The sequence below is a fragment of the Mesoplodon bidens genome, assembly GCF_964165515.1.
Source record: "Mesoplodon bidens genome assembly, chromosome: 2".
Taxonomy (NCBI): Eukaryota; Metazoa; Chordata; class Mammalia; order Artiodactyla; family Ziphiidae; genus Mesoplodon; species Mesoplodon bidens.
Window position 1 is genome coordinate 176940138 of NC_138177.1, and position 16496 is coordinate 176956633.

The following is a 16496-nucleotide window of genomic DNA, read 5'->3' on the forward strand; positions in this document are numbered from 1 at the left end:
GGAAACTGCTGACTGGCCCCTGGCTTTCCTTCGGGCCACAGCGGGGGCCCTGGCAGCGCCCACGGGTTGACCCCGCCTGCCTCACTCAGATGGGTTAAGTGCCGGTGGGGGAAAGGAGGAAGGAAGACCAGCCACCCTGGAGCTCCCTGGAGCCCCGCCCACCCCCGGATCAACAGCCCCTGGCGCGGCCCCCGAGAGCCCGCCGGAAATGCCCTGGCGCAGAGCCAGAGGGACCCAGGTCGCGCTCCCTTTTGCCAGGGGTGGCGCGCGGGGAGCGCGCTCTGGCACCAGGCGGGCGCGGGGGTGCGGGGCGCACGGCCGTGACACGCCCTCTGAAATCCACTGGGGCTGGGGGCGCTTGGTCACTGAACTTGGTTGTCGAGTGTTCCGCGCCAAGTCCGCGCGACAGGTCTAATTGCCCGGTGTCGGAAATAAGCTGCCCGGGCGGGGCCGCGTTGGGACGGCCACTCTGCCACCCCTGCCGCTCCCGCCTCTCTCCCGGGATTTTCCAGCGGGTTAATTTCTTGTTCGGGTAAATCCTTCGCGAGTCCCTCGGCCCTCCCTCCCCGGAGCTGCCCCCTCCGCCCGAGCCTCCCGGGCTCCCCTGGTCGGTCCGCGCTCCATCGCCCCCGCGCGCCCGGGCGCAAGCCCTCCCCGCCCCGGCAGCCCTCCGGCTCCCCGCGCCTGGCCTCCGGGACCCCGCGCGCCCGGGCGCAAGCCCTCTCCGCCCCGGCAGCCCTCCGGCTCCCCGCGCCCGTCCTCCGGGACCCCGCGCGCCGCCCCGCGCCAGGGCTCGGCCCCGGAGCCGCGTCCGCGTCGCCGCCGCTCGCGTGGGTCCCGGCTATGAGCCCCCGCGCCGCCCCCCGCGCCCCCGCCGGCGCCGCCGCCGCGCTGGGGCTCTGCAGCCTCCTGCTGCTGCTTCCGCCAGGAGCCGCGTGCCCCGCGGGCTGCGTCTGCACCGATCCGCACACCGTGGACTGCCGCGACCGCGGGCTGCCCAGCGTGCCCGACCCCTTCCCCCTGGACGTGCGCAAGCTCCTGGTGGCCGGTAACCGCATCCAGCACATCCCCGAGGGCTTCTTCATTTTCTACGGCGACCTGGTCTACCTGGACTTCAGGAACAACTCTCTGCGCTCTCTGGAGGAGGGCACGTTCAGCGGCTCGGCCAAGCTCGCCTTCCTCGACCTCAGCTACAACAACCTGACCCAGCTGGGCGCCGGCGCCTTCCGCTCGGCCGGGAGGCTGGTCAAGCTGAGCCTGGCCAACAACAACCTGGCGGGCGTGCACGAGGCCGCCTTCGAAACCCTGGAGTCGCTGCAGGTGCTGGAGCTCAACGACAACAACCTGCGCAGCCTCAACGTGGCCGCCCTGGCCGCGCTGCCTGCGCTGCGCACCCTGCGCCTGGACGGGAACCCCTGGCTCTGCGACTGCGACTTCGCCCACCTCTTCTCCTGGATCCAGGAGAACGTGTCCAAGCTGCCCAAAGGTGAGCCTGCCGGCCGGACCGGGAAGCGGGAAGGAGTGAGGGAGAGCGCGGGGAGAGGCCGACAAAGCCCGGGAGCCTAGGGCAGCGAGCGGCCTTGCGTTGAGCCTGGAAGGGGTGGCCTGGGCGCCCACGGCCACTGCCCTGGATGAGAGTTGCTCCCGGTGTAACCCTCCCAGGTTCCCAGTCTGAACTTTTCCTGGGACTCTGCTAGGGAAGGGGAGGGGGGAGGGACACATCTGGAATTCTCTGGAGATTCTGGGCCTGTTGCCCTGCTTCCCCCCCTGTTTCTCCAACAGTGTTTGGGACCTGGATTTCCGAGACCATCCTGTGGGGCTTTCGGTCCTAGTACTGGTGGGTGTGGGTTATTTCTGGGCCCCTCCTAAGTGGAAGACACCCTACTCTGTGGGTAGCATTTCGGCACCCACCTCACTACACTGAACATGGAGAGACAGCCCGCCGGTTCTAAGAACTCCCCAAGGGCTTCTGTAACCTGAGTAGGTCTTCGTTTCTCAGCTCCCAGTTTGCCCTTCTGTCTAAAAGGGGTGAGGAATACTCCTGGTGAGGAAAAGCCGCAGCCTGCTAAGAGCCAGTAATGCAGTAAAGATTTGCCGTTCAGTAACTTTTCAGCCCAGACGTGAAATTGCTGAACAAAATCTTGTGGGCTGGGGCACCCTTTGCTTGCCTGGTGCACTTTTCTGGCAGTGACATGGACATATGTCCCCACCTGGCAGACAGGAACATAAGGGCACAGCAGGTAAGAGACCCTGTGAAGGCCAGAGGGAAGGAAGCAAAGGCAGAGCTGAGAAGAGGGGACCCCAGCATCCATAAGGATGAGCCCCAGGACGGGGAGCAGGTGAAATGCCCTTAGTTTCAGTGGATTCCAGGCTTCCACTGGTGAGCATGTGAGCGTGGGTCCCAGCAGCGACCTCTCAGAGCCAGACTCCACCTCCCGCCTTGACCCTGAGGGTTTGTCAGAACAGGAACCAGAGCTGAAAGACCCACAGTCTAAAAGGTGACATAGATGTGGATTTATCATGGGTAAATATATATTTTTTCCATTTATTGAGAATTCAAAAATGCTGCTCATTTATGTCCGGAATGCCTGTGCTCGCTTATTCATTCTGTGCTGTCACTAAGCACAAATCCCAGGCATTAGGGGCAGTCACTTCTCTGCTGACACGGGCCCCTGAGCTGGCAGGTGAAGCCCAGGCTGGCTCTCCCACATGAGCAAGTCCTAAAAAGATCTGACCTGCAAGGTACAGAGTCGCCTAACTTTAGATTTCTTTTTTTTTTTTTTTAATTTTATTTTTTGATTGGTTTCTGCTTTATAACAAAGTGAATCAGTCATACATATACATCTGTTCCCACATCCCTTCCCTCATGCATCTCCCTCCCTCCCACCCTCCCCATCCCACCCCTCCAGGCGGTCACAAAGCACCGAGCTGATCTCCCTGTGCTCTGCGGCTGCTTCCCACTATCTATCTACCTTACGTTTGGTAGTGTATATATGTCCATGCCTCTCTTTCGCTTTGTCACAGCTTACTCTTCCCCCTCCCCATATCCACAAGTCCATTCTCAAGTAGGTCTGTGTCTTTATTCCCGTTTTACCCCTAGGTTCTTCATGACATGTTTTTTTTAAATTCCGTATATATGTGTTAGCATACGGTATTTGTCTTTCTCTTTCTGACTTACTTCCAGAGTCGCCTAACTTTAAACTTTGCCTTCATTCACTCCCCAGACCCTCCCCACCAGAAGACAGGAAGGTCCAGATATAGACCTCATTGTTGAACGGGGGTTCCCCTTGGCTCTGATGGCTTCTGCCTTTGCTTCTTGGTAGAGTTGGCATCATGAACCCCAGTTGTCAGTTGAGGTGCTATCATTGGCTCCCACCATCATTCACTCGAGGGCTAGGGGTTACGGGTCAGGAGCTGTGGATTTCAGTCTCAGTTCTGCCGTGGATGGCTGTGACCTTGACCAGGACAGGTATCCTGTCTGGGCTTCGGTTTCTTCATCTTTACAGTACTTTGACTGACCTCTGAGGCCTCTACAGAGCCCTGGATTGGAAGGTATACACTGGAGTCCTGGCTTAAAAGCTGGGTGACTCTGGGAAAGTCCTTTGAACCTCCTCTTCCTCCTGTGTGAAACTGGGACACAGTGATACTGACCCATCCATCTGACCAGTGATTGTCAGGATACTGTGGGTAAATTAAAGAGCAAAGAATATAAAATGTTATCCTTCCTACTGTCTGTAATGCAGGAAAGCGAAGAGCCACCAGATGAGGATGTGTGGCTGGGGGGTAAGGATGGACAGGTCCAGAGCAAGGAACAGTGTCCAGGCCCTGGGGAAGGGTTGGTCTCATTCAGGGGGGAGAGGATGGAGGCAGCAGGGGGGCTTCCGGCACCTCCTGGGCTGAAGCACTAAGAGCAGCTCTGACCTCACTGCCCACGTTCTGTGGCCAGAGCAGTGTCCCGAGCTCTGTGAACCGAAAGTGGGGCGGTTGTGGAGCACCTAGCCCAGGCCTTGATGTGGGAGAGCTGGGTTCCCATGTGGACTCAGATGATGACCCTGGACAAGTCCCTGACCTCTCTGTGCCTCCGTTTCCCTGCCTCTGACTTCAGACTGAAGATCAGAATCCCACAGCGTGTTTGCGGCGAGGGCTGTACGAAGTCAGCTCTGTCAAGGGTGTGGTCACCTTGGCAAGGAGTAGGTGATCGCTAGGTGTCAGTCACTCCCTTCCCTCCTCCTCCTGCATTTGGGCCTCTCATATGTTCACAGATGCAGCAGGCAAGGGGGCCAAGTGCCTAGACTCTGGCACAGAGCTGCTTGGTTCAAATCTTGCCTCTACTTCTTACTAGTTGGAAGGATTAAAAGGGTATTATCTATAAAGTACTTAGAACAGTGCCTGACACACAGTGAGTACTAATAAGCATTAGTGCTGTTACTATTACCCCGTTTTCTCTGGAAGGCCCAGAGAGGTGATGCCAGTGACTGGCCCAAGGTCACACAGAGGCTTAGAAACAGCTGGGAGTGCACCAGGACCTCCTGGCTTCCCCCCCACCCGCCCCTGGCCATGCTGACTACCCACTTCCCACCACGGAAAGCCAGGCACCATGGGGCACAAGCTCCAAGGCTTCCTAGGCAGGCACCCAGGGGAGGGAATTCAGAGGAAGGCGCACAGGGGACCCGCCCTCACTGTCTTTCCTTCACCTCCCCTGTCCCTCCTCCCCCAGAGAAGCAAACTGCATGGAGCAAGTGACCTTGACGAGCTCTGACAAAAAATGTGATCGTCTGCCAGTGAGCCTCCTTGCTGACGGGAGCACTCAGTCACCCGTCGAGGGCAGCCGGTCCCCTCTGCGCAGGCTCCTCAGGGCTCGATGGGGAAGCGCGGCACGGAGGCATCTGGGTCTGAGGACTCAGGGGGAGCCGGCCTGCTGGTGCTGGGTCTGAAGGAAGAGAGCAAGGGGACGCCTGCCAGAATGCCCGCTGGCCGACTTAGCAACAACAAGCAAGCAAACAAACCCCAAACAAGAAAACAAACAAACAATACTCCAGGATGCCTAACTCACTCTGAATTTCAGATAAAGGAAGCATAATGTTTTAGTATAAGTATGTCCCGTGCCATGTTTGGGATATTCTCACACACAGGATTACTTGTTGTTCTTCTGGAATTCACGTCACTGGCCGTCCTGTGTTTTACCCCGTGGCCCTACCTTATGGTGGCGGTTTGTGGTTTACAAGCGCCGTCTCTTTTAATACAATACCTGAGCCTGGGCTTTACCCACAACTTACCTGACAAGAAGCACACGAGGTGCAAAGGAATGAAGTGGTTTGCACACGGTCACATCGTTAGTGACTGAGATGAGCTTGCACTCAGGAGTGTCTGACCCCACTCCTAATTCTTTCTGGAGGGTGAGAATAGCCCCGGCGCTGTCCTACCGTCCCCGACTCTCATGGGTGACAGCTGACCTTCCAGCCCCAGATTCTGCACCTGGTCTGGCGGTTCCCCCAGTAGACAGTAGGTCCTGGGCCAAGTGGGACAGTATACCGTCAAGGGAACAGTGACCATCCCCCTTTCAGTAGAAGGGCTCCAGACCTGGAAGCAAGAGACCTGGGAAATCGCTCAAGTAACCAGCAGGATAGAGAGGGAGAGATGGGGAAAGTGTGGGGAGACACGGAAGCATTGGCACCTTCTCAGCAGACAGTGATCTTTAAAAAGCCCTCCAGTCCCTCCCACTGCCTTGCCTGTACAGCAGCCCAGTGAGGTGGGTAGGGAGTGAAAACACACGGGTGATGAGAAACCAGTGTGCTGATCACCTAGGGAGCTTGTTTGACATGCAGATTCCTGGGCCCCCAGACCTACTGAATGTGTGCCTGGGGGGTGAGGCCCAGGGATCTGCATTTTAATTCCCCCCACCCTCAGCCCCTGAAAGGGGCTTGCAGTGCACACTCACTAAAGCTTGAAAACCGTGCTGGAGGGGGACGTCATTTTGCTGCAGCTGTGGAAACGCTGTGTGACGTTATACGACTTTCCCGTGTCTCTGTGTCTCAGATTTTTCTTTGGTAAACAAAGGAGTATGGGTAGGAGGATTTTAAGGTTCCTTCCAACTCTAAAGTTCTATGGTTTCAAGGGAAGGGAAGACTGTCTGTGTCTTAAAGGTTGGGACGCTGAGGCCTGGGGAGACCAGGTCCCTCCAGAGGCCCCTCTGCTGGAGTCCAGGTGGCCGTAGTCTCTGTGCGGTGGGGAGAGGGCGGAGCACGCAGGCAGCCCGGGGCTCTGGGCTCCCAGGACATCTCACGCGTCCCAGCCTTGAGCCTGGAGCCTCAGGCCGCTGGGTATGAGGAACCATAGCCGGCAGGCAAGGGGCTGTCTCTGTGCTCAGAGGTGCGTGGAGCCAGCAGGCGTCCCCGGGGACACAGACCACACCGCGCCCTGAGAGTGTACTATGGGAGAAGCCCAAGCAGGAGCTGGGGCCTGGGGGTGAGGGGTGCCGAATAGTGAGGCACTTTCTGTCACCTCCCTTTGCAGCCGTGGTTTCGTGTGGCCTGCAGGACACAGCCCACAGCCCCAGAGGAGAGATCTGAGCTGCAACTGGGACCTTGACAAGGGAGGCTGTGGGGAGGGAAGGGCTGGGAGAAGCGGGGACTGGGGGAAAATTAAACACGGCTGCATGTCATGCCTTGAGTCTGTTCACCCAGGCCCCTTGGGTGGGTACCAGCCTTCGAGACAAGGTCCACTGTAGTGCCCAGAGCATCCGGGCATTCTGTGGCTCAGCCACTGCAGGGTGGACCCTGCAGGCAGAGTGTCGAGGAGGGGGTTCATGGCAAGTGGGGTGCTCACCAGTTATATCACTAACCCTACCTGCTTAGCAGGCCAGACTCGCGGCCTTCTGGGGGAGCCTGCCCCCCATCTCCCAGTAACTCCACCTCCCTTTCCTGATGTCAGATGCCATGAGGGCCTGGTTTGGTCAGATGAGTGGGGACTTGTTGTCATACTGACAAAAGAAACAGTAATTCAGCCAAAGGGACACAAGCTGATGCTTGCCTGGAGGTCACACAGGTCCTTTTCTCCCAGGTGACTCGTTTTCTTTGAAAATAAAAGCATTTTATTTTTCTGATTATAAAATAACAGGTCCTTTGTAGACTTGGGAAATGTAGATAAATATCATGAAGAGAATAAAAACCACCCAGAATCCCACTGCTACGAAAGTTTTACTGTGTTTAGTTCTGGTTTTATTCTTATGCACATATATATATATTTTAAACAAATTGATATTATACTATATATCTTATTACTGACTCTTTTCCTCTTACTGAGTTGTGAGTTACCTGTCATTATAGCTCTTTGAAAAGTTAACGTTTTATGGTCATGGAAAAGGTCATTTTATGTCTAATCATTGAACCTGTCTCCTGTTATTAGAAATGTGCATTGTTTTTTTTCTGTTTTTTCTGTTTTGTAATATACACGGTGCTGAACTGAACATCCTCATTCATGTAAATTTGTGGACATCTCCGCTTATTTCTTTGGGGTGGATTCTTTGAGGTGGAATCACCAGGTCAGAGTCTACGGTTATTTTAAACCTCTGCATACGTTTTTGCCTAATTGCACCCCAGACAGCAGGCTCTGTTGGCAAATAGAAAGTTCCTGTCTCACCATGCCTCTCCCAGGTTTATGTATTATTATTTTTATTTTTTTTATTTTTAATTTTTTAAATTTTTTTATTTTTATTTTTTTTGTGGTACGCGGGCCTCTCACTGTTGTGGCCTCTCCCGTTGCGGAGCACAGGCTCCGGACGCACAGGCTCAGAGGCCATGGCCCAGCCGCTCCGCGGCATGTGGGATCTTCCTGGACCGGGGCACGAACCCGTGTCCCCTGCATCGGCAGGCGGACTCTCAACCACTGCGTCACCAGGGAAGCCCTGTATTATTATTTTTAAACATGCTTTCCAATTTAATAGACAGAACAATGACATCCCCTTATTGCTATAATTTGCATGATTTGCTCGCCAGCGGAGTGGACCGCTCCCTTGTGTTTAAGAGAACCACGTTCCTGGCAGAGGTTGATTGAGTTCTTGCTTGCTCTTGCAAGGGGCCTTCTCCTGCGGTTGACAGGCCTGTACGTGTCCTGGTGTCATAGGCTCATGTGTTTTTGGGTTTTGTTTTTTTTTTTTGGCTCATGTGTTTTTAACTTGTGTCTTAATTAGAGTTGGGTCCCCGGTGTCACTTTTCTCACCATCCCCAGTGTCCCAGCCGGGTGTCAGCTTTTACAGACACCACGATCTGGAGTCCAGGGGAGAGTCAACTGCAAACAAGACCTGAGACAACCCTGCCCTGTCTCTCTTCTCCCTGGAGAGCCCCACCTGGTCCTGCTACCCTGTCCCAAACATTGGATCTTTCTGGACATGTCAGCTTCATCCTGCTGCTCTATCAGTTAACTCAAAGGGCAACCTCATTGCCGGGCTAGTGGACAGAGGACCTGCCTTCCTGCCCAGCTAGGACAGCCCCGGGGTAGCACAGGCAGCTGCAGATTTGCTCTGGAGAGCCCAGTGTCACTGTTACCTGAAGCTGACAGGCTGCCATCTGACTCAGATACCCAAAGGCTTAGGCCTTTCAGCCAAGTGGCCGTCCAGTGCCCGCTGTCCCAGAATCCTGTGGTCTCCGAGGTAGCTGGGAATGAGGTGCTTGGCAGGCCTTGTCACCTTCGAGCTGGCAGTGTGATGATGGCCCAGAAGGACCTCCTCGTGGGGGGGTTGTTGTGAGGACCGGAATTGGGTGTGTTCACGGTTACGTAGGCCAAAGCGCATCCTGAACTTGGTCACTGTAGGATAACAGCAGAGTGTGTCAGTCCAGTCCTGGGAGTGTTCTGGGCTCCTGCCCTCGGGTCTTTGCCCAAACGGTGCCAGCCAGGTCCCCGACTCTTCCCTCCCGCCCTTCCCCACCTCTACTTCTCTACCTTTCTGGTTTTTACTTGGCCTTCCAGCCTCCAACCCTCTGGGCCTCAAGGCTGGGTTGTGAGTCTGGCCTGTGTGATCTCATTGGATGCTGTGTTATCTCTATGGCCACTACTTGAGCTTGTCAGTTCACAGGTCTGGCCTGTCTTGAGGACACAAACTGTGTCTTTTTCTCCTTGAGTCCCCAGCAGCTGGTGCAGTCTATGGCATGTTTGGAAACCTTTTGATGGCTTCCATTGCACTTAGAACAAGCCAGCTCCCTCCTATGTCCCACGAGGCTCCATCCCCACACCAGCCACGCTGGCCTTCCTCTGTCCCATGAACACGCCAGGTGCCAGTGACCAACCAGGACCTCCTAACTTACGGCTCCCTCTCCTGCTAAGACGTTTCCCACCCCAAATGGCTGCGTCTTCCTCATCATCATGTCCCCAGGAGATGTCCCCTCCTCAGAGAGGCCTTCCCTGACCGCCCCGCCCAAGCAGTCCTGTCCCCACCCTCTCACCGTTGTCATATCTGCTTGTTGTGTCTGTGGCGTCTCGCTCACTGAGTCCACATTCTCTCGTTCACAAGTCTTGTCCCTCTAGAAACATGAGCTCCAGATCAGCATGCTCCCTGCTGTGTCCCTAGCGCCTGGGGCCATGACCAGTGTAGAAGGGGCTCCGTGGGGCAGTAGGCATGTGTGAGTGAGTGGACGAATGCACACTCCCGAGCGCTGTGTCACAAGGGCCATTGGGGGGACAGGCCAACATCACTGGCCTTGGCTTTTGTCCCCACCAAATACCCCCTCTCCGACTTTGGTCAGCCAAGGCTATCCAGATCACCTTTTAGCAAAGACAGAGGCCCAGAATGGGGGTTCTCTGAGCTCCTTCAGCAGATTCTGTGTGATCCTGGTCAAATCCTGAGCCTCAGGCTCCCCACCGTGAAGGCGGGAGGGAGCCAGCTGTGCCTGCCCCATCTGTTGGAGCGGCGTTGGCAAGATGGCGGGGCGGCCATTCGTCCTGGGAGTCCGTTAGCCTCTGCTCTGCAAGGTGCAGTGAGAATGGCTGGTGGGGGGAATTCAGGACACTGAGGCCGCCGATCTCAGTTTACCCCGATAAATCGGAAACCAGCTGCCTCTGACATTAAGCAAACAGAAGGGTGTCTTGTAAGCATGTGCGTGTCACCAGGAACCCAAGTCCTGAACAGTCAGGCTTCGGGGAGCTCGTGGCTGAGACCCGAGTGGCTGCAGGGAACACAGCGCCTCCTTTTTTCACCATCTGCTTCTCACACTTTTTTTTACCCCCCTTCATATACTGATGGCCTTTCTGTATTTTTCCATCCATGTGGCCAAAAATACGCTGCTCCGTTCACGAGACCAGCTGAGGCTGGGTGACACTGTGCTGTGTTGGTCCCAATATCCAGGTCCCGGGAAGAGGCTCTGGGGGGCAGAGCTTAGGGATGAGGGCTGGGCAGGCCATGCACTAGACATCCAGCTAGGCAGCCGTGACCGTGGCCGAGCATCCAGTGAACTGTCTGACGGCAGATAAATCCCACGACATTCCTGGGCCCTGGTGTTCCCTCTGTCAAATGCAAGTGATAGCATCTGCCCTTTGACCTCGAGTGATGTCATGTGAGGGTGCTCAGAGGGCAGCTTCCTCCAGCACTGCACATAGAAGCTGTTCTTTTCTTCCTTATCCAATTCATAGAAAGGGGCAAACAGGCTTACAAGTCCCACCGGATTTAAGCCTTTCCTGTCAAATCCCAGATGCCTACAATCCACGTAGACGGGCATTATCTGTGTGTTCACAGCCCACCCTCCCAGTGGCTCTCAGCCTTTCCCCTCTGCTTCAGAGGCTGCCCATCCAGATGCCCCCAGGTGCCTCATCTCTTCCATCCTCTGGGCTGGTCATGGGATAAATGCCAAGGGCAGGAGTCAGGACCTTGAGGGAGCTGCGGGTCACTCGGGATCCAGAGAGCTAGGAATCGGGGTCCCTGTCCCCACTTCCTTGTTAGCCAGCAGTCGACTTGGGTCATGTCCTCTTTCTCGGTTGCTCTAGATCATGAGTGGTGACCCCAGATGCCCCTGGGGGCCGTAGGTGGGAGTCATCAGAGAGGGTGGGGCAGGAGGAGAACCACATGCACATGAGAAACAACTTAGGGCACCTCGCTGGCGGTGGTGGCTGCATTCCTTTCCCCAGCCACCCGCTTTAGACCCTGGGGCTAGATGACCTCAAAGGCCTCTTCTATCTCTGACTTTGGCTTGCTCCGTGCCCTCCCCAGCCAGCCTCCTCCGGGTCGTGGGATGAGAGGGTCTGGAAGCCGCTCGCCCCCAGCTCCCAGCACAGGTTTCCTGGGTGGGTTCCCTTGGCATATAGGCCCCATCACCCCAGTAGCTCTCTTTCAAATCAGTAGGTGCCAAAGTATGTTCCTCTCTTCTCCCTTTTCATGTGAAGAAAAGGCCCTCCCCTCACATTATTAGAAAGAATGGCATTGCTTTTGCCCAAGACACCAACGAGATGATGTCTCTTTTTAACCATAACCAACATAAATGATCGTCTGCATCAGACATGAAGATGTCACGTGGTCCCGTTGAGGGGCTGAGAGCTTAGAGCTGACAGGACACCCTGGACCTCCTGCCACCTCCTTGACCTGGGCAGGTCACCTGACTTGTCTGGGCTGTGGTTCCCTCATCTGTTACCCCGAGGTTTATTGGAAGATCAGGGAAATACTGATGTAAAAGAGCTTTAGAAGAAAATGGGGACATGCAGAGTAACTGTCCTGAAGGATGAAGTTTTATACTCACAGATCTCTAGAAACAGGAAGAGTGGAAGCCATGCAGGGCCACACAGGGAAGCACTAGGGATGCTCAGGAGACAGAAGGAATGAAAGGAAAAACCGGTGAGAGTCTTTATTGTGGCTTTTGCAGGAAGGAATGGGCAAGGCAGGGTAAGCAGAGGAGGCAGGTTAAGGGTTGGCTAGTTTGAATAATTTCAGGAGGCTCTGGCTAAAAGGGTGATCCTTAGCTGTCTAGTACCTGGCCCTGTGGTGATTTAGGGCAGGTAGGTAGTGTCTCGGACTGCAAGAACCTGATAAAAGGAGGTGGGTGGGGTATGGACTTGGGTTGGTAGCTTTGCATATCAAGGGTGTGCCCACTGGTGAGGGTTTACTGTCGCTAGGAACTGGCCAACCCCGGGAGGGACAGTCCATCCCCAGTGGCAAGGCCCCAAGATGCCAAAGCTAAATAAAATATAGAATGTAAAAATCATGATTACTACAAGGGTCATTGCACATATAATTGAGTAGGATGAGGTCATTAGGGTGGGCCCTAATCCAGTACGACTGGTGTCCTTATAAAAAAGAGGAAGGGCTTCCCTGATGGCGCAGTGGTTGAGAGTCCGCCTGCCGATGCAGGGGACACAGGTTCGTGCCCCATCCCGGGAGGATCCCACATGCCGGAGCAGCTGCGCCCGTGAGCCATGGCCGCTGAGCCTGCGCGCCCGGGGCCTGTGCTCCGCAACGGGAGAGGCCACAACAGTGAGGGGCCCACGTACCACAAAAGAAAAAATAAAGAAAGAAAATTTAAAAAATAAAAAAGAGGAGGTTTGAACACAGATGGACACAGAAAAAAACACCAGATGGAGGTGAAGGTTGAGCGCAGTGATGCCTCTACAAGCCAAGGAATGCCAAAAATTGCCAACAAACCACCAGATGCTAGGAGAGAGGAAGCAGCCTCTCTCTCACAGCGCTCAGAAGGAACCGGCTCTGCCCACACCTTGATCTCAGACCTCTAGACTTCAGAACTATGAGACAATACATTTCCGTTGTAAAGCCCCCAGTCTGTGGTGCTGTGTTATGGCAGCCCTGGGAAGATACTGCACCCTCTTTGCCAGAGGCAGGGGGATGGATTCAGTAGCCTCCAAAATGGCATCCAGCCCTTGGATTTTATGATGTCGAGAACCAATTGCTTCACTTCCTTTGCATGTGGGAAAACAAGGTTCTAAAGGAACAAATCGGGCTCTTATGTGGCTGAGGGTTGTCCCTGCTTCCTGCCCTGAGCAGGCTGCTCCCATTGGCTCCATTTATTGCGTGTCTGCTATGTTCCAGGCACTGAGCTAAGCACTCTAGGGCAGCTCCACCCAGTAGAAATAGAATTCAAAGCACGTCTAGAATTTTAAATTTGCTAGTAGCCACATTGAAATAAATCAAGCGAGTAGGTGAAATGAATTTCAGTATTTTATTTAATCCAGCATATCCAAAATGTTATTCTTTCAACTTACCAATAGAAAACTCATTCGTGAGATATTTTTCCATTCTTTGTTTCATACAAAGTCTTCAAAATCTGGGTGTGTTTTATACTTAACAGCACATCTAAGTCCAGACTGGCTGTGATCAAGCTCTCAACATGTGGCTGGTGGCTACTGTAGTGGACAGTGTAGCTCTAAGTCTATGAGTGTCTTCCAAAGAGATCAGTGCCAGGTGCACCCCATTTTACAGGTGAGAACTCCAAGGCACAGACACGTTAATGTAACTTGGCCAAGGTCACCAGCCAAGAAGTGATAGAGGGAGGGATGAGCCAGAGTCTTTGTCACCAACCATTGCATGACTTCTTAAATATCATGTCAGAACCAGGTCCTTTATCTGCAAGCCCACCCTCTCAGGTCCTCAGCTCCTGCTTTAGGTGCAGAACCAAACTTAGTGAGGCTTGCCAACACAGAACCTTGACTTGGAGGAAATCAAAGCTGACTTGAACATATTAGTGGAAAACAGAGTAGACTAAACACCTGTTGAAAGCAAGTTCAACTCCTACTATCTGCTCTTCTGAGAGCTTTATCTGGAACAATGACCCCTCCCTGCTTGCCAGAAAGATATCAAGTCACATCCTTCCTCTGCTCAGAACTCTTCAGTAACTCCCATGTCACTGAGATTAGAAGCCAGGGTTCTTCCAGGGGCTTATAAGCAGCCCCCCACCCCCATGATCTGACCTCCTCCTTTCTTTCTGGCCTAATTTCCTACTCCTCCCCTTTCATTCACTCTGATCCAGGCACCCAGACCCCTTATTGTTCCCCAAACACACCAGGCATATCTCAACCTCAGGGCCTTTGTACTTGCTGCTCCCTCCACCTGGAGCACCCTTTCCTGATGTCGACATGACTTTCTCCCTCATTCCTTTTAGCCGCTTGCTCAAGTACCATTTTCTCACCAAGCCTTTCCTCCCAGCCCCACTGAATCCTGCAGCCTGCCGCTTCCAGCTCTCCTTCCCTCCCCACTTTGCTTCTCTTTCTCCATAACGCCTGTCACCATCTGCTGCATAATACATATTACTGATTTACTCATGGTCTCTCTGGTTCCCCTCACTAAATTGTAGTCACAAATGATTTTTTCACTGTTTTTACCCCAGAGCTGGCCTATATTAGGTGCTCAATATGTATTTGTTGACTGAATGAATGACTCAGTGATGGATGCTAACACAGGGTAAAGGAGAGAAGAGCAGAGAGGAGGTGGCCTCCAGAACCATCCCCCTTGCTTAGAGAAAACAGTTTGGTAAACTAATTCTCAGCAAAGTGGTAGTGACTTGAGGGCTAACCAGGAATAAATACAGTAAAGGCATAAGGAAGGGACCTCTGCTCACTATGGAGACACAGTCTGTGTAGAATTTCAGATGCGGGGAGACCTGGAGGGAAAGTCAGAGCCCCCAGACCTCATCCAACTGCAGCTTGTAAGCAGTTCCCTGGGCTTCCTGTCTGTTGGAAATTGCCAGAGACTCTTTGTATTTGGAGAATAAGACCATACTGACGTAGGAAAATGGATGTTTAACTAAGGACAGACGTGGAAGGACGTAGCCCGTGTCTCCTGATATCTGAGGAGCTGTCACTGAATGTGAGCAACTTGTTTTGGCCTCCGAAGATGGGCCCATGGTTACGAACTCCAAGGACACTGACTGTGACACTCTGTGAGGAGGGCCGGCCAGCTGTTGGGCTCCGCAAATGGCCCCGAATTATTCTGCTCTCTGTGTCCATCCTCACATCTCCTCTCTGACTCTGACCTTCCTCCCTCTTATAAGGACCCTTGTGACTACATTGGAGCCACCTGGATAATCCATACCCTGAATTTAATCATATCTTCAAAGGTAACATTTTCTCAGATTCCAGGGATTAGGACGTGGTCATTTGGGGGGCATTTTTCTGTCACCACAGGGAAGTAACTTCACTTCCCCAGGCCGGTTTCTCCACCTGTGAAAGGAGAGGGTCAGATAACGGTGCATCTTCTCCACCTGCACAGGTTGTTTCTAACGACCCCCCCACCTCGCCCAAATGCCATACCCTGAAGTCACTTCCCAAGAGCCCACAACTCTGGCCCCAGTGACAGCAGTTACCACAGTGCCAGGACCTGCTGAAAACTGCAGGGTGAAGGCCACCGGCATCCTGGGGCTCCCCCTGGTCCCCGCTGCCAGAGGAAGCATAAATCTGAAAAAAAAAAAAAAAAAACCAGCCTGGTTCCTGACTTCCCAGAAAAATCAGAATTTCTGTGTTGGTGAATTGTTTCGGAGCCATCCGGGGTATAGAGGGAGCTTTATGGGTTGAGAGGGGAGTGCCACCACTCGCGGGAAGACGTCCTGGAGTGGTTGTCACGAGCAGCACAGATGGGGCAGCCGCCAGGGCACTCCAGAGAGAGGCAGGCAAGTGAAGTCCAACCAACGACGCATATGTGAGTGAGCCTGATCAAGACTGAGGGCACCGTGGTGTCATGGAGAGAGGATGGGCTGTGGTGACAGCCAGGCCTGCCCTTAAGTCCAGACCCTCACAGACGAGTCGTATGACTTCAGGTAAGTCACACAGCTTCTTAGAGCCCCGGTCTCTGCATCTAAAACCTACCCCACATTTGCACCCGTGTTCGTAGCAGCATTATTCACAATAGCCAAAAGGTGAGAGCAACACAAGTGTCCATCGATGGATGAATGATAAACAAAATGTGGTCCATCCATACAACAGAAGATTATTCAGCCTTAAAAGGAAGGAAATTCTGATACACACTGCAACATGGATGAACCTGAGAACATGAGGCTAAGTGAAAGGGGCCAGGCATAAAAGGACAAATACTGTATGGTCCCACTTATCTGAGGCACCTTGGAAGAGGCAAATTCATAGACACAGAACTGTGGTTGCCAGGGTCTGGGAGGAGGGAAGAATGGAGGATTCGTGTTTAATGGGAACAGGGATTTAGTTTTGCAGAATGAAAAGAGTTCTAGAGATGGACGGTGGTGATAGCTGCACAGCAATGTGAATGTACTTTATGCCACAGAACTGCACACTTGAAAATGGTTAAGATGGCAAATTTTACCACAAAATTTATATTAGAAAAATGCGACTACAAAAATATCCTCTGGGCTTCCCCACGGGTGCAGTGGTTGGGAGTCCGCCTGCCAGTGCAGGGGACACAGGTTCGTGCCCCGGTCCGGGGGAGATCCCACATGCCGCGGAGCGGCTGGGCCCGTGAGCCATGGCCACTGAACCTGCGCGTCCGGAGCCTGTGCTCTGCAACGGAAGAGGCCACAACAGTGAGAGGCCCGCATGCCGCAAAAAAA

At 53.8% G+C, this 16496-nt stretch overlaps 1 protein-coding gene across 1 annotated transcript in view; it reads left to right on the plus strand.

The window, feature by feature from the left end:
• Positions 1-843: 843 nt before the first annotated feature.
• The window catches only part of LRRC38 (leucine rich repeat containing 38), a gene marked incomplete at both ends in the record, with an annotated part of 33010 nt that continues 17357 nt past the window's right edge, over positions 844-16496 (plus strand). The window contains one exon of the mRNA XM_081224010.1: positions 844-1486. Coding sequence (XP_081080136.1) covers positions 844-1486 — 643 coding nt within the window. The remainder of the gene's footprint in view (positions 1487-16496) is intronic.